The sequence below is a fragment of the Gracilinanus agilis genome, chromosome 4 (genome assembly GCF_016433145.1).
Source record: "Gracilinanus agilis isolate LMUSP501 chromosome 4, AgileGrace, whole genome shotgun sequence".
Lineage (NCBI taxonomy): Eukaryota > Metazoa > Chordata > Mammalia > Didelphimorphia > Didelphidae > Gracilinanus > Gracilinanus agilis.
In genome coordinates this window covers 125,265,610-125,287,663 of record NC_058133.1, presented here as the reverse complement: position 1 = coordinate 125,287,663, position 22,054 = coordinate 125,265,610, and the positions used below count along the sequence as shown (strand labels likewise).

At 32.8% G+C, this 22,054-nt stretch overlaps 1 protein-coding gene across 1 annotated transcript in view; it reads right to left on the bottom strand.

The window, feature by feature from the left end:
* Positions 1-22,054, bottom strand: part of SPATA17 (spermatogenesis associated 17) — a 273,537-nt gene that overhangs the window by 6,904 nt on the left and 244,579 nt on the right. The window contains exon 9 of the mRNA XM_044674960.1: positions 1,061-1,196. Within this exon, the coding sequence (XP_044530895.1) occupies positions 1,061-1,196 (136 nt within the window). The remainder of the gene's footprint in view (positions 1-1,060; positions 1,197-22,054) is intronic.

Genomic DNA, 22,054 nt, shown 5'->3' with positions numbered 1-22,054 from the left:
TCAAAAATTATGAAGCCTTGAAATCTTTTAAATATAATACTCTATAACACTGAAGTTCTTCCAGTTTATATGTGTATATATACATATATATAGTTTAAAAATATCACAATGTTGATAATAGATACTTTTAGAAAAGTATGAATCACTAAATACCATTAGAAAATAGTAATTTCCTCCATAAATTTAAAAACTATTGTTTTTTCCCTTTGATCTATTCAGTGGATGATAGATATAAAGTACAATACCATACACCTGCCCATATCTCATGTACATATAAATATACTATATAAGATGGTATATTTGTGGGTAATTATGCATGAAAAATAAGGATAGATCAGCTGGTAAGAACATGATTCAAATGAATGTGTGATATACTTCAAAGGACATAAGATTTGGAATCAGAAAACACAAGTTTGAATCTTCTACTTATTTGTATATCCTTGGATAAATAGTTCCTCTGGGAATCAGTTTTCTCATATGTAGATTCAATTAGAGGATCTCTATGTCTTCATCCAATTTTAATGCCTATGTATCCATGATCTAAAATTTTGAAGATGCCAGTATGATCCCCATATGTGTAGAAATTGTCTATTTTCTTCTCTTTGTTCATAGAATTCATCTTTACCTCTCATACAATGTCAATGCCACTCATCAAAAGGGGAACTAAAGAACACCATATGCCAAGATGAGGTAAGGTCCAATACCACAATACTAGAACAATTTCATTTATAAGACTTGTGAATATGGAGGAGGGACATCATCATAATATATTATAAAAGCAGGATATGTGACTATATACTTTTTTTTTAAACCCTTGTACTTCGGTGTATTGGCTCATAGGTGGAAGAGTGGTAAGGGTGGGCAATGGGGGTCAAGTGACCTGCCCAGGGTCACACAGCCGGGAAGTGGCTGAGGCCGGGTTTGAACCTAGGACCTCCTGTCTCTAGGCCTGACTCTCACTCCACTGAGCTACCCAGCTGCCCCCTATATGCTTTTTTAGTTATCTTCCAGTCTGCATTTTCTTTCTTTAAAAATTTCCTCCTGTATCATATTAACATACCTTGTTACTCATCCATTTTGAAGGTTCTTCCTCTTGGAACTGTTTTTGTGCATAGGAAATGCCATTATACTTAGTTGAAGTCTGAACCATTGGGACATACTTTTCATTCTTACTAAAATTAGAAAATGGCAAGAACCTGAAAGAAAAAATATTTAAACTTATTATTAAATATATAAGGAATCATATCAAGAGAACAGCATGGTATGGTATAAAATTTACTGGGCTTGAAGTCAAGGCCTGATTTTAAATCCTGTCTCTGTCACTCTCTCTCTAATCTAGGAAAGTCACTTAATCTCTACATGCCTCAAGTAACTAATTAGAGCACCTTCTTTGACCAGAGGCAAGAATTTTCACTTCCTCATCAATAAAAGGATGAAGGCTAAGCTAATTGGACCATTCTAGCTCACTGATCTGAAGTCATAGATTGGATATGATCTTCATTGGTAAAAGAAGTATGCACACCTACAATTCTAATAATGAAATCACAGATCCTTCACTAAGAGATTATAAGAGGTTGAATAAGAAATTGTATTAACTACTAAAAATTATCAAAGAGAATAAAATGTTTCTTGCTTTCAGAATGCCAGTCCAAAGCCAAATGGATAGCCATCTAACAGAGATGTTCTGCTTTAATTATTTAAATAAATCACCCAACATTTTAATGAACATGAAGGAATAGATCACATATATTGTTCAGTGTGAACTACTGGATTTGTTTATTTATATTTAATATATATTTACATAAATAATAACAATATATAAATAATAACATTTAAAATTATTACAATAATATTAATATGTTTAATCATTAAACTCAATCTATATGGTGGTAAAGACAAAGCGCAGCCTTTAATTGTTGCCAATAATAATAATAAATTTGATGGGTGACTAATCACTCACTTTTTCTTTTATCATTTCTATCTTTTATTAGTTTTATTTATCCAGATGATATCAGTTTTATTAATTTGGTTTGTTTTTTCTAATAGGGCATCAGTTTGTTGGTTGTTGGACAATTCGCAATTTGAGTAGCTATAGCTAAGTTAATACTTATAAAACATTTTCTACTATTCCACCAATTTCATTGTAGAAGGAGCAGGGGTTGGTCAAGATTGAAGAATGTTTTTTTTTCTTTATTTTATGGATTGACATGGACAAAGAATTCATTGCCTACTGCCTAACTCATTGCACATAGCTAGGTTTGTTATTTGAATAGAATACTTAGCCCATTGCTAAGATTGACTTCAAAGCCTTTCCATGGTACGAGGTAGCATAACTTATATTCCTTGACAATGCATGGCTCCCGAGCCATAGCTGGCTCTTTTGAGGGCCAGATATGGCTCTTTCTGCAGGAGACATAAAGTCAAATTTTTTCAGGCACTGTTACAGGAGTGTGCAGTGTGAGCACTGTATGGCTCTCACAAAATTACATTTTTAAAAATGTGGTGTTTATGGCTCTCACGGCCAAAAAGGTTGCCAACCCCTGCTATAAGGCACTAAAATAGTATTCTGTGGAAGATTATCTCTGATGCTAAAGGAAAAATATGCTTAGGCTAAGAATGAACTTATAGAGCTATACCTATTAGGCTTATTTAGCCCCTTTAATAGGTGATATTATTTAATATTTGGAGAAATATTTCATGAAAAAGATCCTTAGGTTCTGAAATCACAATATCTTTTTTCCAGATGATCCTTTAGACATTTTTGTTGTGAAATGTGATAAAAATTCATTTGAAGGAAGACCCTATGTAGTTTATTGTTTAGTAAAAAAATTTTCTCATGCAAGATTTAACATGTGTCCTTTAAGTACTGATATTTATAAGAGAATTCTTTTTATATTTAAACTTTATTATTTTAAATGTTAGGATTTTCTTCCAAATTTAAAACCTACTATGAAAGTGATTGAACAGTCTAAGGATTTTTTTCAAGATGAACTCAAGCTTAGAGTCGTATTTGTTTCTATAATTTGAAATGCATTTAGACAACAGATTTAGGAAAACACAATGAATCCTTCAATTTTAAAACTATCTAAAACTATTTTAAGATTTAATTCTCTTTATTGACTTTAAAATTCAATTCTCAACTCTCTAAAATCTATTTTAAGAGCCATCTATATTTGTAAATGATATTTTAGAAAATGTCAACTTGTTCAACACTACTTTAAAAAATACAAATCCACACATAGAAAAAGCAGATATTCAAATTAAGCAAAGCTATGGAATTATGGATGGTACGTTCTCATGGTTCAGCAGACTTATATATGGCAGATTATGGAATTCTAAATGCTAATTTGCACATGGGATAGACATCACATACATGCACACACAGATATACACACATAATATGAATGGGACCACAATGTCCCAGAGTATACAGATGCTATCAGCTTGCTGCTTCACAAAGAGTTTTTTTTTTTAAACCTTTCACTTCCATCTTAGAACTGATATTGTGTATTAGTTCCAAGGCATTAGAGTTGTAAGGGCTTTGCAATGGGGATTAAGCAACTTGCCAAGGGATGGTTGAGACCATCCACAAACAGTTTTTATCACTTCTGAACTGAATTTTAGAGTGCATTTTCCTTTTATTTAGACACAATAGAAATTTTGATTTTCTTTCTAAATGGCTGAGAAAATAAAGCCAATAGTTTGGTAATTTTCCTACCTTTGAAGCAATTTGGTTTGACTTTGCCACAACATTTATAATTGAATCTCAATTCTAAACTATATATTCTATATATATTTAGTTATATTCTCTCTATATATAAAATTATATATAAACTAAATATATGTTATATATATAAACACTTCTAAACTATATATTCATCATTTAAGACTTTTAAAGCTGTTTTAAATAAACTTTAAAGATATAAAGCAATATTTTGAAGAATGGTGAAATTTTATCACTTTTAAGACAGCATACATTCTTACCCCTTAAACAAACATTTTCACAGGATCATGATTTCCTGTCTGTTTACTATCCTACTCACTCTCCTCTGGAAATGTTCCTTCTTCTCAATGGCCTTCCTAATATGCGGTATTAAACTAGGTACAATATTCCAAACTTTATCTTACTAGGGCAAAATATAATAGAAGTCTCATTTTTTTCTTATAGACAATCATATGCTTCCATTAATGTGAAATATGATTGAATTAATTTTCTTGGCTGTCACACTAATTTACTTACTCATAATAAGCACTAAAACCCTCTGTTTTCCCCCCCAACATACACATTATCTACCAAGTCTTCCCATCCTTTGTTTTCATGTTTTGTTCTTTGGATTCAAATGCAAATCTTTAAATTTATCATTATATCACTTTTAAGCCATTAAATTTGACCCACTATTTCAGGCCAGAAATTATTTTTGGATCTTTGTAATTCTGTCACCCAAGAAATGACCTCAGATTTAGAGCTGTCTGGGACCTCAGTAGCCATTTTGTTCACTCATCCCCTTTATGAGATATTAGTGACAAATCTCTTGTTCCATATAATTTGCAACTGGATATTGCAAATTCATTAGATTATGAGCTCCTTGTGAGAAGGGCCTGATTTTGTTTTTCTTTTTCTTTTAATCTAATAACATATTACCTGCTCAAAGTAAACATTTAATTCTTATTGATTTATTGACTAAATTTAAATTGATTGGTCTATGTAACAATAGTACAAAAAATTATTAAGACCTAGAAATATTAATCACAATAACATTTTAATTAAAATTGCAATAATTTTTTCTTCTTAACAGTCACATAATCTTAGAGCATTTGCCAGTATTAAAATATATATTCAGATGCATTTTCCATATCAGTTAATAAGCCTTCTTTGGGTGATCCAGTCCATTGTTATCAGCATTTCCTGGTCATTAAGATGAATAGAACTTTATCAGATGAATGAACAAAAAGTTGAGATGATATAATATATGATCTTTCTCCAGAAGTTTGGAGTCTAATCCACAAACAATACAAAGACAAATATGTAAAAAAGATATAAGAGAAAAAAATAACTTTTTTTGTATTTCTATTGGATTTATCCCCATATATATATATATATATGCATATATATATATATATATAAACATGTATATAACAAGAATTATAGCCTATGCAATGAAGATATGTTTCTATTTTCTCTACTAATGGAAATTTTTAAAAATTATGAGTAAAGATGGGTTTATTTTCATACAGTTGAGAAGTATATTATAGGCATAATAGGGAGCAAGATAGTTCAGTGGATAGTGATCTAGGCCTGCAGTTAGGAATATTTGAGCACAAATCTTATCTCAAATATCCAATAGTTATGGGACCCTAAGCAAGTCCCTTGACCTCTGTTTGCCTCTCTTTCCTTATCCATAAAATGGAAATATCAGCCCCTTACTTCTCTGGATTGTTATAAAGATCAAATAAGATAATATTCATAATGTACTTAGTATAATGCCTGGCAGATAGTAGGCATTGTATAAGTGTTAGCTTTTATGATGATGATGATTATGTTTATTATAAATGTGATATATAAAAGATACTGGTTTTTTTTTACAGTACATCAAATAAATGTCTCTTCTTTTTGCCTTTTCTACCTTCCTCAAATTCCCAAACACTCTCCAATTCTCCTATTAGCTGATGTCCTACCCACCTATTTTATTAAGAAAACCAAAGTCATTCCTCATAAGGTCTTCCTTATTTCTCCTACTTCACATGTGAATATGCCTATACTTCTTCAACTCTTCTCTCTTACTTCTGTCTCTATGAAATAAATAACCTTTCTACTTGTATGGGATGCAGGGTAGGGAAAGGGAGTATTAAAGAAACTTTAGGTTCTAAGTTTAGGTATACCTAAAACAAGAAAACAAATGAAATTGTAATTGAGAGATGATGCTAAGAATTAGTTATAAAAACACTCTACACTCCCTCAAACTCCTTTCCTACTTTAGCTATCCTTTTAAATTTTATTTTATTCCCTATTCTTAACTGGAGACTGACAGTCTTTCCAACCCACAATCTATTCCTGCATCCCCTTAGAAGCAAAAGGTTATTAAGTTTTACTTTGGAAGCTTGTTATATTGTTGAGATCATGACTGTTCACTTTCCCCTTGGTTTCTTTGAAACTGCTCTTTCATGTTTCTCTTTTACTTGCCTGGCACACTACCTCAATTTCCTTTATAAGATCTTTCCTCCTCATGAGCATGGGGCATCTATCTTGGAATCTTTTCTTTCTTTCTCTTCTTACAGGATCTTCATCTGTTCTTGTTGACTCAAATCCTTTCTCTTCTCAGAATCTTTATCCTCGCCCCCAGGCTCAGCTCAGGTGCCATCACCTTTGGGAAGCCTTTCTTATAATCCCAGTTTTGAGTGATTCTTTCCATCCCCAATTTTCATTCTATTTCACTTATTTGTGTGCCCACTGTATTTTTCTAGTGCTTAACTTAAAAGTAAGGAAATTTTTGGTTTTGTCCTTATTTCCCCTGCCATGAGGTTCACTGCTTTTCACATAGTAGGTGCTTACTAAATAATTGCCTATTTAAATGGAATTGAATTAATCATTACCATTCCAATTCACTCTTCATATTACCCCTCATAATTACGGATTAATAGTACTAAAATACTACTTCCATCCTGTGAAAAATTTACTTTGGCTCCTTACTGCCTACTGGAAGAGGGTCAAATTCATAACTCCACTATTGGAGGCCCTTCTTAATAGAACCATGCTTTATTCAACTTTGTTTCATGTATCTTCCAGTATAACCTTTCTGGAGCATTCTTCCTTCCCCTCATCATTGTCCAGTCAAACACTACTTACTCCCTTTCAATACAAAAACACAATACTCAATCTAAGTGAGAGTCCCATGACCTTTGAGTAGAGAAGGGCTCAGAAATTGTCAGAGTCAATTCTCATTGACCTTTTGAAACGTTTATCATTGTTCAACCTTCAAGAGTTTTCTGCACAAAAAAAATCCTCCTCATCTTGTCACCAATTTAGGACTAGCTAGAGAGAAGAATGAATGCTAAAAATTCCATGGCAGACATTTGTGGTCATTAGGAAGTAGTCAGCACTTTGGGCTATATGGTTCTAAAGTGGTTAGAGGCTGGCTTAGGTTCTTTGAGAGTAATATAATATAAAAGGGTAGGATCCTGTAAACATCCTTTAACATGCAATCTGTGTAATCTGTGGCAATAAAATGGAAACTGTGTACTTCAGAAAACCAATGATTAGTTTTACTTTATATACCACATAGAATAGGAATAGTGCTGAATCTGTATCCTCTTAGAGCAAAAATAAGGTAAAATTCAGAAAGATCAAAAATTTTATTAATAAAGAACACAGCTTATGAACAGCTTCCCTTTACTTCAATTATCAATAACATCATTTGTGTATTTATAGATTAAATAAGTTCTTTTTAATATAGGCAGGGAAATCTTCTGAGGTATAAAATATTGCTGGTTTTCATGTAAACACGTTTGGGGCAAGATGATATTGCCAAAGAAGTGAGAAACGGTGGAGGAAGGTATAAATTCCCAGAGTAAAAAGAAGAATAAACAGTAGAAGATAAAGGGTATAATTCTAAACATATCGAAGGAGAATTTGGGAGTTATTTGTTGAGGAAGAGAAAGAAAAAATGAGACAGTTACAAATATATTTACTTTGGGATAATGAAAGGAAAAGGATCTTGGGCATATTATATGAAATAAGAATTTCTAAAATTTAATTTGATGCAAATCTGGTACCATGAAGACAGAAAGTTTGGAAATTTCAGGCAGTCAATCATTCTGTCAGTCTGTCTGACTGATTATGGATCTAAACATAACTATTAAATCCAAACTGGTCAAAGGTGGGTTCATTTAATCTAATAACCAATCAACAAGTCACAAGATATTCTCCCAAAAGTATACTTAGTCAAAATTATTTGTTAAAATTCTTATACTTTTTAATAATTTCTAAAACCTAGGAAAATTATTATTTTAATGTTTTGGCTAATGAGTTCTAACCAGCACAAACATAGTCTCACAATTAGATTAGATTTCTCATCAGGAAACCAGTTTTCTTAATCTCAAGACATTTTATAGGGATACTTAATTGTGAATTATAAATTATGTATGTCAATTTATTTTTGAAAAATTTGCATATGAAATTTTTAACCTGTATAAGAAAATATGTTATAAGTTTGATAAGGAGTGTGATTAACAAATTGCTGATGAATTTATTTCTAGCCTTTCTAAAAATCTTAATGCTATTAACTATTCAATTTGCATCAATGAATTACAAAATGTTATCAAATATTTTTCATTTGAAATAGTCTGTGAAAATAGTTTCAATATTCTATGCTCCCTTTAATATAATATAGAAAAAATTTCTATTGCATTTATTAGGATCTTCTATTCAAATTCAGAGATAAAAGTACAGATATGTAGAAAAACTAAGTGTGATCATGTAAAAAGAATAAAGGCTTTGGATTTGGAGGTTCTGGATTCAAAATCTTCTAATGCTTACTCCCTGTGTGGCCTTGGGAAAGTCACTTTATTCCCGAGGGCCTCAGTTTCTTTTCCCATAAAAAAGAGGTGAAGGCTAGATTCAACGTCCATGGCCCATTCCAGCTTTAAATTTAAAAAAAAAATTTTTTTAACCCTTAACTTCAGTGTATTGGCTCATAGGTGGAAGAGTGGTAAGGGTAGGCAATAAGGGTCAAGTGACTTGCCCAGGGTCACACAGCTGGGACGTGTCTGAGGCCGGATTTGAACCTAGGACCTCCCATCTCTAGGCCTGGCTCTCAATCCACTGAGCTACCCAGCTGCCCCCCAGCTTTAAATTTATAATCCTATCAACATTATAACTATATCCACAAAGACAAAAATTATACAGTTGTCTCTAAAGTCATATAATAACAACTTCTTTGGGTATCTCTGATAGACTGAGCACAAATTCCAAATAAGAAACTGATACTCATCTTCATTTAAGGACTGAAGAGTTGTTCATAATATGAATTCCTTGGGACCAGGGATGATTTGGAATGTCGGGTATTAAAAAAGTCAAGAACAACTAGAGAAAAGGATTTTTATAGTCTATAATTAGAAAAGTAGATTAACTGTTAAAAGTAAGATACTTTTAGGTAATAACTATATTTGTGGGATTATATGTGAATGCCAACTTGAATTCTAACTCTATGCATTCATTTCAGAATAATGGTAGGTGGCATCATTCTTTTCTCTCTCTAAGATACAGTGTTTTTAAATTTTTTTTGTATGTTGATAGCACTTTTAATCTTTTTCTGACATTTTGCAATCTTCACCCTTCCCTCCTCCCCTGCAGAATGGCAGGTAATATGGTATAGGTTGTACATGTGTTATCATATAAAACACATTTCCACATTCATTATATTGTGAAATAAGGCATATATCATTTAAACTATAGAAAAATTCATAGGCTAAATAAAATGAATAATATGCTTCAATCCAATCCATTTAACATTTATTAAATGCCTATTATATGCTAGGCACTATGCTAATCACTAGGGATATAATTAAGAAAAAGAAAGACAGACTTTGGCTTCAAGAGCTTACAATATAAATGGAGACAACATAAAAAGGGGGGAAGGTATAGGACACCATGAGGCAACTCATTGTGTGGAGTTGAGAAATAAGGTAGGGACACCATTTGCTAACTAGAGAGAACTGAGTCCAGTTTCTGCCCTCTCTAAAGTGTAAAAGGCAACTTTTAAAGTCCCTTGTTTATTTTTAACTTAATCAAGAACTTGGAGTGCTCCTCTTTTCACACTTAGTCAATTAGGTACTTGAAAATCTTTTACAAGAAAAAGAAATTCACACCCTCAAAGTCAGGAAGTGGATTCCACAAGCCTCCCCTGGGTAGTGCTGGACAAATTACAGATCTATAATTGGATCCTGAGATGTGATGTGGGAGAACAGTTAGGAGGAGAAAAGTGCTTATCAGGTGAGACCCAACCATTTCCAACTCTGATTTAAGATTCCCATTTCACTCTCTGATTTCGCATTCTCATTTCGGATGCTGCTTCTGATTTCAGCTTCCTGATTCCAACTTTGGATTCTGAAGGCACTTAGATCTGGGCTTAGGGTATTTAGCTAGGCAATATTTTCTACCTCCTTCCTACATTTTCCTCTTTACTATCCCTACTTTGCTATAATAAAGCTACCAAAGCTACTAACAGTGTTGTGATTTAAGAGTTAATTGTTATAAAAGGTGACCAAAACAACTTTCTATAACTCTTAATTTGACCAAAACTCATTTTAATTCTTACAAAAGAAAGGTATTAGGAGGAGTTTGGTAATCTCTCTGGTCTTCTGATCACAGAGGAGAGATAACACAGAGGGAGATGGTATCATTCAGAGCTTGGGTTTAATATGTATAAAACCATACTACCACTTTTTATTATGTCCTTATCTTCTTTTTTATATGACATTGATAAAGTTTTTGAATGTGGTGCCCCTAATCCCATCTTCCCATAAGCTCTGTGGTTTTTATTGAACCATTTTGCAAAGCAGTGCTTTTGGGGAACACATGTCACATTATAATAGAACTGGCTTTATATTTAAAGACCCTAAGCAAGTAGTAGTCATACAGATCTTAAAGGAAAAATAAAACTAATCTCATAATAAATCATAATGATCTCATGTTAAAATTGTTATGTCCCAGGAAAAGATAAATTATTTTTTCTCAATAAGTACACTGTTAAGGTCTTTTAAATAACAGCCAATATCATGCATAATGCAAAGAAAGAGAAAAAGAAATAATCTATAGGCAGATGAAAATGTTCATAGAAAAGTTTAAATATATTTCATCCACAGCCTCCTTGTTTCTAAAAACCCTATACACTGATATTTCATAAAGAGAAAACTCCAAATCTCTTTCAATGAGAGCAGGAGTTTCTTTCAGTTATAATAAAGATATTTATGGCCAAAATGAAGAGGACATGATGTAATTATCCAAATAATTAAGAGAATTCAGGATTTTAAGAATTATGTTCTTAATTCTAGCCTATGCTTTGGCTATGGACAGCCAGTCAAATGATCATAAACTCCCACAGTATTGTGTAAAATTTGGAAAACTAAGATACTCCTAGCAAGATAGTTAATTGAATGGTCATATTTAAGCTCAGCTATCTTTCATTACTATATAACTGTAAGCAATTTGCCAAGTAAAGTTAAAAAAAGCAAAAAAAGTGAAAATGAAAGTATATTGCACAATGAAAACAATTGAAAAGCTAAAGAAATTAGTAGGCAAAAAAGAGGACGCAGTGTTATGAATAGTTTGTGACAATTTTTTAAATCTCCCAAAGGAATAAAAATAAAACTACAATAACATGAACTATATCACAAGAAATGAGCCTTTAGCAACTCACACACATTCACAGGTTGGTTTAGAAATTGAGTAAAATAATTCAAAGAAGATATAAACATAGGAACTGGAGTTCTTAAATAACATTTAAAGGAGATAAATGAGGACTGGACTATTTAGAGCAGGGGAAAATCCAAAGTAGATACTCTGGAAAAATAGAATGACAAAATTTAGAATCCACCAAAATATGGGAATAGAACAGATATTAAAATAACATTAAAAGATAAAATTAAAATTCTTCGAATTTATTGAAAACAAAACAAAGACAGAGTTAGATTAGACTGTTATCCATGTTCAGAGGATTAATGAAATTCAGAAATAGCTGTGCTTTAATCAAATACAAAGTTTATAAAATAATATTTAGGCCACTAATAGAACACTCACTAAAACCCAAAACTTTACTGCTTTTTCTAGATTTCCACTTTGGCCTAGAGTTGGGAGCAAACTTGTGCATGTATGGAACTAAATGCTGGAGAGCTAACTTGTGGCCCAGAGTCAGATGATTCTGCACTGCTCAAGGCTCTTTAAGAATATGTACTTTCACTATGAGATAAATAAAAAGAAGCTGCCCTGGCACCAGGAACACCAGTTTGCAGCAGTAAAATTCACATTAGCATGTGCATGTCATATATATATATAAAAAGTTATATTTAAGTTAGAATAATCCTCTGCTGTCCTGGTGGTTATTTCCTTTGTATCTAACATTCATGGATATGGATAGTATATCAATACATATTTTTCCCACTGTTCTCCATGGGGTAATAAAAAAGATCTCAATCTGAAGAAGTCTACATGTAATACCATCTAAGAAATACTGATCTCAATAAAAGATGATATAATGATGTCTGAACATCTTATTTCATCAAACACATAAGAAAATTTACCAGAAGTATTGAGGAAATAGGGTAAAGTATAAATGGATAGGATTTAATAGGCCATAATCAGAGAGACCCCAAATTTAAATCACTCACTAATGCAGTCTCCAAGTTCTATAACTTTATGCCAAAGAAAGATTTCTGTAAAAAGCTGAGGGAAGTACCTCAATTATCAATGAATAACAGTTTGAATGACAGAAGACTAGATGAGAAGTAAAAGAAGTTGCTATAATATGCTATATTCAAAAGTCAAGAAAATTAGCGTTTATACCCCAAATGACATATTTAGCAAAGCTGAATAAACTCTTTTCAGACAATCAATAAACATTTAATAGTTTTATTATCTTCCAGGCAGGTAGATACATGGCATAAAGGATAGAGTACTGGAACTGGAATCAGGGAAACCTGAGTTCAAAGACAGCTTCAGACATTTACTAGCTGTATATCTCTGGTCAAGTCACTTAATACGGTTTGTCTCAAATTCCTATAAAATGAGCTGGAGAAGCAAAGGCAAACTATTCCTATATTGTGGCAAAGAAAACCATAAATGAGGTCATGAAGAGTCAGATACTACTGAACCAGAAATATTTTAATAATATAGCATTGAAGTCCTAAAGGAAAGCCCAACTGAAATGCAAAAGGGAGAGAGGGAGAGAGATAGGAAGGGAAAAAATTTGGAATGCAAATAAAATAAAAAATGCTAAAAAATTGTTGTTTTTACTTCTAATAGGGAAAATAAAATGTCATTTAAAAAATGAGGTCCCAAATAAATAATTATGTGATAAAGTTTAAAAAAAAGACAAGCAGAATGATTTCATAAAAATTTAGGAAAATTTACATGAACTGATACAAAAGAGCCATAAAAGCAATATTTTTTGATGAACAACTATGAAAGACCTAGTTATTCTCAGCAATGCAGTTATCAAAGACAATACCAGAGACTCATGAAGAAAAATGATATCTGCCCTCTGAGAACGAACTTCTGAATGAAGATGGAAACACAGTATGTTTCATTTTCTTTCTATTTCTTCTTTTTGTTCTAATTTGAGACCTCTTTCACAAAATAGCTATTATGGAATGATGTTTCGCATGATAAGTATGTGAAATCTGTATATCAAATTGCTTTCTGTCTCAGGGAATGGAGGTTAGAGAGAGTAAATGACGGAGGGTGAGAAGGAGGAAGAGAATTTGGAATGCAAAACTTTTAAAAAATGGATGTTTAAAATATTTCATGAGTAATTGTGTGAAAATAAATTATTCTTTTTTAAAACTGATCTTCTAATGCATAAAAATTCATAAATGAAGAAAGGCAAAAATATTAAATATATTCTTTCTAGGCAATGAAAGAAAAAATGCAAACTGAAGCAAATATGAGTAAAAGGTAAAGACCTTAGTGAAAAATAAATAACTTATAGCCTGGTTAATTAGTGGATCAAAGATAAATTAGCAGAAACAACAATAACAGTGAGACAACATATCAAAATTTATGATTTTAGCTAAACATATTCTTTAGAAAACTTTAAGAAAAGGGGGCGGCTGGGTGGCTCAGTGGATTGAGAGCCAGGCCTAGAGACTGGAGGTCCTAGGTTCAAATCTGACCTCAGACACTTTCTAGCTAGTGACCATGGGCAAGTCACTTAACCCCCATTACCTGGTCCTTACCACTCTTCTCTTCCACCTTGGAGCCAATATGTATTGGCTCCAAGATGGAAGGTAAGGGTTTAAAAAAATAAAAGAAGAAGAAGAAGAAGGAGGAGGAGGAGGAGGAAGAGGAGAAGGAGGAGGAGGAGGAGGAGAAGGAGGAGGAGAAGGAGGAGGAGAAGGAGGAGGAGAAGGAGGAGGAGGAGGAGGAGGAGGAGAAGACTTTAAGAAAAAAAGAGAAGAGGATCAAATAAGCATGCAACTAAAAATAGAAAATCGACAAATCAAGATTCCTAAAACAATCACAAAATAAACTTTGAAAATGAAAGTTGAGAGGAAAACAAAAGTGGGTACAAAAAAGAAATGAAAGATTATGCAAAATAAATAAATAATTAACTAGTTAATTAAGTGAAAAGGTCAAAAGTCAGAGTATATTCATAGCATGTGTAGTGGAAATAAAAAAAAACAACAGAAACTACCATATTTAACTGTATGCCAATAAAAACAAAAACCTAAAATGAATGAATATCTATAAAATATAAAACACCCAAAATAATTTTAAAGAAATTCTAAATAATCAAATCCCAAAAGGAGAAGAGTATGTGATTTAAAAATTCCCAAATAATAAAATGAATGTTTGAGAAGGGTTTATTAGTAGATCTTACCAAGTATTTTTAAAACATGCAATTTTTTTTGAGAAACAATGTGGTATGTGTCTCCTATATTAAAATAAAATGGATTAATAATGACTTTAAAAAGAAATTTTGCAAATTATAATCTCATATTTTTGGGATTCTTAGACAAATCCTTTAATTAATGTTTTTAATAAGGAAGATTGAAGGAGGAAATGCTGACACAATCATAACTACCTGGGTGAACAACTCAGCTATAATTTTACCTAAACAGGGTCTATGCACTAGTGATTCTATCTCTTGTCTTCTCGTTCCAGCTCAGATAGAACAGAATTTATCTGCCAGTCTAAAGAGGACCATGAACAATTAGCTCCACACAAACTATACTATACCATCTGGCACATGTTTTGCAGAGCAACACTGATTTTTAATTTCAAATTGCCTTTTAACTTCTTTATTAATTTCCTACTAATAACTGATGGAAATACATACACCTGATAAAATGTATATAAATGACTAAAATCATAGAAATAAAAATTATTTCATAAGGATATGTAAGCTTATTTTCAAATGTCAAAAGAAAATTATACAGTTAGCATTCTCATAATTATTAAATTAAGGAGGATTTTTTCAACAAGTTTTTCTACATTTCATAAGAGAAACAATTTCTAGTCCTTTCTTCTTACAGATAGCTTAAGAATCACACCTATTTTTTAACCTGCAAAAATTCACTTAGTATCAAATAATTGCATATGCCTGGGGCCTTATAATGCCTGAAGAACCTTTAGGAAAATTAATATGGAATTTCAATTGAAAGAAAAAGGCCCTATAAGGATACTAGCTCTATTCTTCCTGCCATACGCCTTGCCCCCAACCCCAATTGCAGAACTTTGGTTTTGGCATTAAGTAGAAATTTCCTAGGTTTTAAGATCCTCTAGAGTCAACAAACGTCCTGAAGACATTTAGCTTCCCTCTCCCCTATTAGCTACACATTATTTAAGAGACCCATGGTTTAAGGGGACACCAAAAACTGAGAGCAATATCCCTATGTTCTCCTTACTTTGTCCCTGTCCCAACAACTAAACTACATTCTGAGGTCTATGCAATTGGATTTGTCTTGAAAATCACAGCTGAATGGAATGTTGACTGAAGCCACTTATTTAAGAAATTACATAAGTACCCAAATGGGCAAATTCAAGTAATTGTTGATGTATGCCCATTTTTTTGAGTTATATTTCACCATCAATATTTCCTTTCTCACATAAAATCACTATAATTTAAGTAGGATGGTCATGCATTATGGCTGGTATTTTAACTAAAGGGCTCTCTCTGCAATGTCAATACTATACTTAAATTGTATGATAATAACAGTTGTGCCACAAAATGTTCAAATTCCTAGTCATGTTAATCACATACTTACATAGTAAACTTTTTGCGTTTTGCTATAAGGAAACAGGGAAGCCCATGTTCACATTTAAAACTAGGGCTGCTTTATTAAAAAAAAAAAAAAGGAACGGACAAAAGGAGAGCTAGTTCTTATTGCAAAGCAAAAGTGATAAAGGGCTCTTTTGCAGACAAATTCTAGAAGTTCTTAATTATACACAGGCTTATTATCTGCATCCCCAGTGTTATAAAGTACCAGAACTTCATTAGAAAAATTAAGCTGGAAAAATGAAGGCACCACTTTGTAAATTTCCACTGGAAATTAGCTGGGAGAGACAGAGGAATACTGGATCAAAAGAGGGTAATCATGCTTAACTGTGCCCTAGAGCACCCGCATGTATAATACGATTTGCTCAGTAACTACCTCTCCTATTACCGCTTGTTTGGAGTATTCTGTGTTAATGGGGTTAGCTAATTTAGTATTTTAACTTAAAAAGGCTCCGCTGATTAATAAATGTTGCACACTGTGCTAGTAATTAAAATAAATGGAAGAGTTACAAATAGAAGTTGAATTGTTAAGAAAACATTATCTGAAAATGTATGATAATCCCTGTTTATCATAATACAGTAACAGTCCAGAAAATATGCAAATGGGTAAAGTTGCAAAGTGTTTGAAAAACTAGACCTCTCAAAAAACTTTTGAGATGTATTAGATTAACAGGACTTCTTAGGCTAAAATTCTCTCTCTCTCTCTCTCTCTCTCTCTCTCTCTCTCTCTCTCTCTCTCCCTCCAACTCTGTCCTGCTCTCTCTCTCCCCTCTCTCTCCACACATACCTGTATATGTACGTATACATTCAAAACTTGTTTCTTTTTTAAAATAGTTATTTTCACTTAACTCTGCAGAATAATGCAACTTCTAAATCTTTTCCACAAAACGTATACTGTGGTAATGCAATATATTAAATACTGTATTTAAATATTGACTGAGCTGTTTGAATAGACAGGACTAAACATGCATAAAATCAGCCACCCCAATGCATTTATTAAGTGTCCACTCTATGCTACACTGATAATCTGGATACAATGGCAGCAGAAAGCAAACCTTACATCTGCTGAAGGTGGAAAATTCTTGAGTGTCTTGGCTTTTCAGTTCTTTTATTAGTTGAAGCAACAGCCAACTGTCGCAAAGAAACAGGCAATTCTTATTTCTATTTTTTTTATTATTTAAAAGAATTCCCTGCCAATCCCCTAGATTGTATTTCTACTATATCAATAGAATATTATAATAGCATTATAATAGTATACTTCATATATATTATGTGTATATGCATATACCCATATGCACTTATATAAGAGTGCATTCTTGCTTCATATCACCATGAAGTAGGAAAAGCACTATTAACTTCATTTTACACAAGAAGAAACAGAGAAGTTGATGAGTTCAAGGTCACACATTTTGTTTGTTACATTTTTGAAAAGTACCAGAGACATCACAGAGTGATGTCTTGCTCATCCTTGAACTGGATTTAAGGGAGGCAGAGTTGCACAAAGTCATCAGCCTCACCTCTTCTAGAGTCATCCAAGCTCAGTGGCAGGACAAAAGTCAGCATGCCTGGCAATTGCCTGGGATGTAGCGGGGAACTCAGTGTTTTGGATGTGTAACAAAGCTCTAAGAGCTCTATAGTCCCTCCTTCAGCCACCTTCATGGACTTCGGAACAAATTGTTCTCACCCACTCCTTTCCTTACAGGGAAGTCTTCTCATGCTTAGAGTCGACATTCCCTTAAGTAACTGATAGGTTTGAAGTCTGTCAGTCATCCTGATTTAGTCAAGCCCTCACACCAGTAAGTGAAACCATTTACTAAGTTCAAAGTCCTTACCCTAGCCTCTCAGATCACTAAACAAGGTTTTTTTTTTTACTCCCCCCCTCCAAAGGAATCATGGAAGTAACATTTATTTGTGTTTAAAGTGTTTGGAAATTCTTAAAATAAGATATATTTACATTTAAAATATTGTATGGAGAAAAATGTGGTTTAACAATAAATCTCACAGAGTAACTTCTGTGTTTTCTAAAAATTCCCTGACTTGGCTTGGAACCACAAATTGACAAATAGCTATACAGTGTCTTACAGGAGTTTAGTACAAATAATTCTGATTATCTCATTTCTACTACTATCCAGAGATAATGGTTTCATTGGTACAGGGAAATAATGGGTATGGAAAATCCCTCTACCAATGTGGGTCAGCACTCCAAACTGAATGTTTCCTTTACTATATCCACCTCTTTCTTTCTATTTTATAAGTACTTCCTGGCCCTTGTTCTTTCTAAGAGACTTCCCCAGGGATCTGTATTTGCCTCTGTGCTTTTTAACAGTCAGTCAATAAGTCTTTTTTGAGAATGTCCCAAGAACTGAGGGAAGGACTAAGGATTCAAAGAAAGATAAAAGGCAGTCCCTGCTTTCAAGGAGCTCACAGTTTAAAGTGAGGAGCATCATGCAAACAGTTACATACAAACAAGATATATGTCCATGATAATTTAGAGATAACCAACAGAGAAGATACCAGCATTCTTAAGGGAGATCATGAAATGCTTATTATAGGAGATGAGATTTTTAGAGTTGACATGAAGGTAGCAAGGGGAAGCCAGGAGGTAGAGATGAAGAAGATGAAAATTCTTGGCATAAAGGACAACCAGGAAAAATGGACGAAATGTTGTGAATAAGGAATGGAAAGGAGGCCAGTCATTGAATTGTAATGTGTGGGAGGGAAGGAGAAATAAGGGGTAAGAACTGGAAAGTTAGAGGACAGGTTATGAAGAATTCTGAACACCAAATCAAGGATTTTATATTTTATTATTCTAGAGGTGATAAAGAAACATTGAAGATTGTGTGTGTGTGTCTGTCTATCTCTCTGTCTGTTTATGTGTGTGTGTGTGTGTGTGTGTGTGTGTGTGTGTGTGTGTGTGTTTGTGAGAGAGAGAGAGAGACATGGTCAGGCCTGCATTTTAGGAGGACTGCTTTGAGAGATAAGTAGTAGACTAGACTGGGCTAAGACTTGAGGCAAAGATAGATGAACTAGCAGGCTATAGATAAAGAAGGATATAATTTTTTTAAAGATGAAAATATAACCCAAAAATATACTTTGAGAAATTATCCTTAAACTCAGAAGAATTTGAGAAGACACAACCAACCTACCCTTTTTCTATGGGGGAGGTCCACAGGTATTACATATTATATATGTTTTTAGAATTTTTGAATGTATCAATTAGTTGTACTGACTTTTTTTCTTTTTAAAAATATCATTTGTCATAGGAAATGGTTTTCTGGGAGGAGGGAGAAAAAGGATATATGGGATACTATGGTGATATAAGAAACAGAAAAGATGAATAAAATCATAAAAAAGAAAATTAATGTTTTGGATGAAGGCATATGTGGCATCTTGATGAAATATTCAGATGACACAAAGCTGCAAAGGTAGTGAAAGCATATTAATAACAGTTAGGATCCACAAATAACAGGCTAAAACAAAATGGGGACTCTGAGATGAAATTTAATAGAAATAAATGTAACTTCTTATTCTTGGGGTTTTTTCTTAATTAATGTAACTAGTATAAAATTGGGGGAGGTATGCCAATAGTTTGAAAAAATTCCAAGATTTTAGTGGATTACAAATTTAATATCAATCAAAATTCCATATGGCAGCCAAAAAAAGTCAAAGTAATCTTGGGTTGCTTTGAGAGTATCAAGTCAAGAACACTGAAAGCAATCATCTTCTTGTTATCTGGCCTAGCCAGACTACTTCTTGATCATTATGTTAAATTCTGAGTGTCAACTGTTAGGAAAAATATTGATAAGCATTATATCATTCATAGAAGAGTGGCCAGCATGGGGTATTTTCTCAAGACTGTGCCATAAGAGGATCAGTTGAAGGAAATGGGGATGTTTAGCTTGGCAAAAAAAATACTTAAGGAGAGAATGATAGCTTTCTTCAAGTATCTGAAAAGGCTGTCAAGTGGAAGAGGAATTATACTTAGTCTGCCTGCACCAAGAAGGCTGAAATAAAAGCCATAGGTAAAAATTAAAAGGAGGGAGATTTTAGGGAGATATAATTGGAGGAAACTTTAGAATATCTTAAGCTATCTGAAAGTCAAATGGACTTCCACAGGAAGTAATAATTTCCTTACTAGATGTTTAAAAGAGAAACGTGGATGACCACTTTTTTGGAGACTGCAGACAGAATTCTTGCTCAAGGGTATGTTAGATTAGACAGACTCTTGAAAACCTTTCCAGTTCTGAAATTCTGTGAACTGTGCCTGACTCTTTCCTTCTACCAACATTTGGTGATCTACTTCCTTCTAGACTTTCTCTTCTAGTCCAATCTGTATACTAAAGAAAAAAGAAAAAAGCAGGTATAAGTTTGTTGGGGCCAGACTTTGGCTTTGAATGTAAGATCAACAAGTTTAAACTTTATTACTTAAGTCAGTCATTTAAAGATTTGAATAGGGCAGTGACATAATGAAAGGAATATTCAAAATCTGGCCCCAAGCAATTTATAAAGGCTTTTAAAAGTTTGTTATTTTCTCTTGATTTAAACTTGTTTCTCCCTTTTTTACTATAAGACTCTGCTCAAACCAAATCAAGTTTAATTACTCTGTCAGAATATATTTTGTCATTTTTGCTTTAAAAACCCAAATCGACTCCCTTCTTTAAGAAAGAACTCTTCATAAAATACCATAGCCCATTGCTGTCTTCCCCTCCTCTGAACAAATAGCATTTAATTCTCATTCACACATCTTTGGAAATTATTCACTATACTGAAATCTATTATGTCCTGAACTATTCTTTAATATTCCATTTATTTACACATTTTCCTAGCCAGACCGAAATTTCCTTCAAGGCAGCCTATGGCCATGTCATATTATTCTCTGCATTTCTCACATCAGAGAGAGCAGCTCTTTCAGGCAATGTATGCTTAATAAATATATGTTGATCCATTGATTAAAGTAACCCTGAGTAAGTCCCTTGATCTCTTTGGTATTCAGTTTCCAGGAAAGGTCTCTTGTAGCAGATAGGAGTTGAACTGAATCATAAAGGAATACAGAAGGTGAAGAAGGTTAAGAGGGAGAACATTGTAGGCATGGGGGACAGAAAGTTAAAAGGTACAGAATTGAGAGATGACATATTGTATGACAAGGAACAGCAAGGCCAGCACTACAAAATTGTAGGACTCCTGGAAGGGAATAAAGTGTAAGGAAACTGGAAAGATATAAAGGACTATCTTGTGAGAGATTCTAAAAACCAGAGTAATATGTGATAAAGGCCTTGAACTATGGAGGTGGAAATGTCAATAGAAAATATTTAATGCCTTATTTTTATTTTGATCCAGGGAGAGGATAGAAGTGTTATTGTGTTTTAAAAACGAAGTAGTTTTTAATAGTTCTAGAACAGTTTTAATATAAAACATCAGTCATTGGCTGGAAATCCTAGAAGTAATATGCATCTTTCGAAAGTTTCAAGGTAATTCATTTATTAACTACTGTATGCTTTGGAAAGTAAAAGTATTTATGAGTATTCCCCAGAAAATAAAAAGCAGCTCACACTTCTTTGGGGATGACAGTGATATCTGACCTTGTGCATATCAAGTAATATAGTAAAAGAAATTTATATAAATTTGCATGTCATAATTATTTCTATAGAAACATCAGTATCACCGTTATAAAAGATAACAGCCATTTCTAGCAATATAATTTTATTTATTTTGGTGTTTTATAAGCCTTTCAAATATCATAAAATAAGAAATGTGTTAATAATCTTTCATCTTAGATATTTATCACTAAATCAAACATTTTGCTTCTTTCACTCATTCTTAAAAGTATTAATCTGGTATAATATTTTTTAGTAAATCAAATAAAATCTAACTGCATAAACCTTCATCTAATAGGAATTTTTCTTTTTCACTTTCTCCTTCATTTATTAGGTGAACTCTATTTTAAAAATCATTTGGCTAATTGGTATGCTTCAAATAACTGTCATAAAATTAAAGGTTTTTAATCAAAAATTACTTTGAATACTTATCAAATATATTTAAAACAATATTTTATGAAAATGTATGTC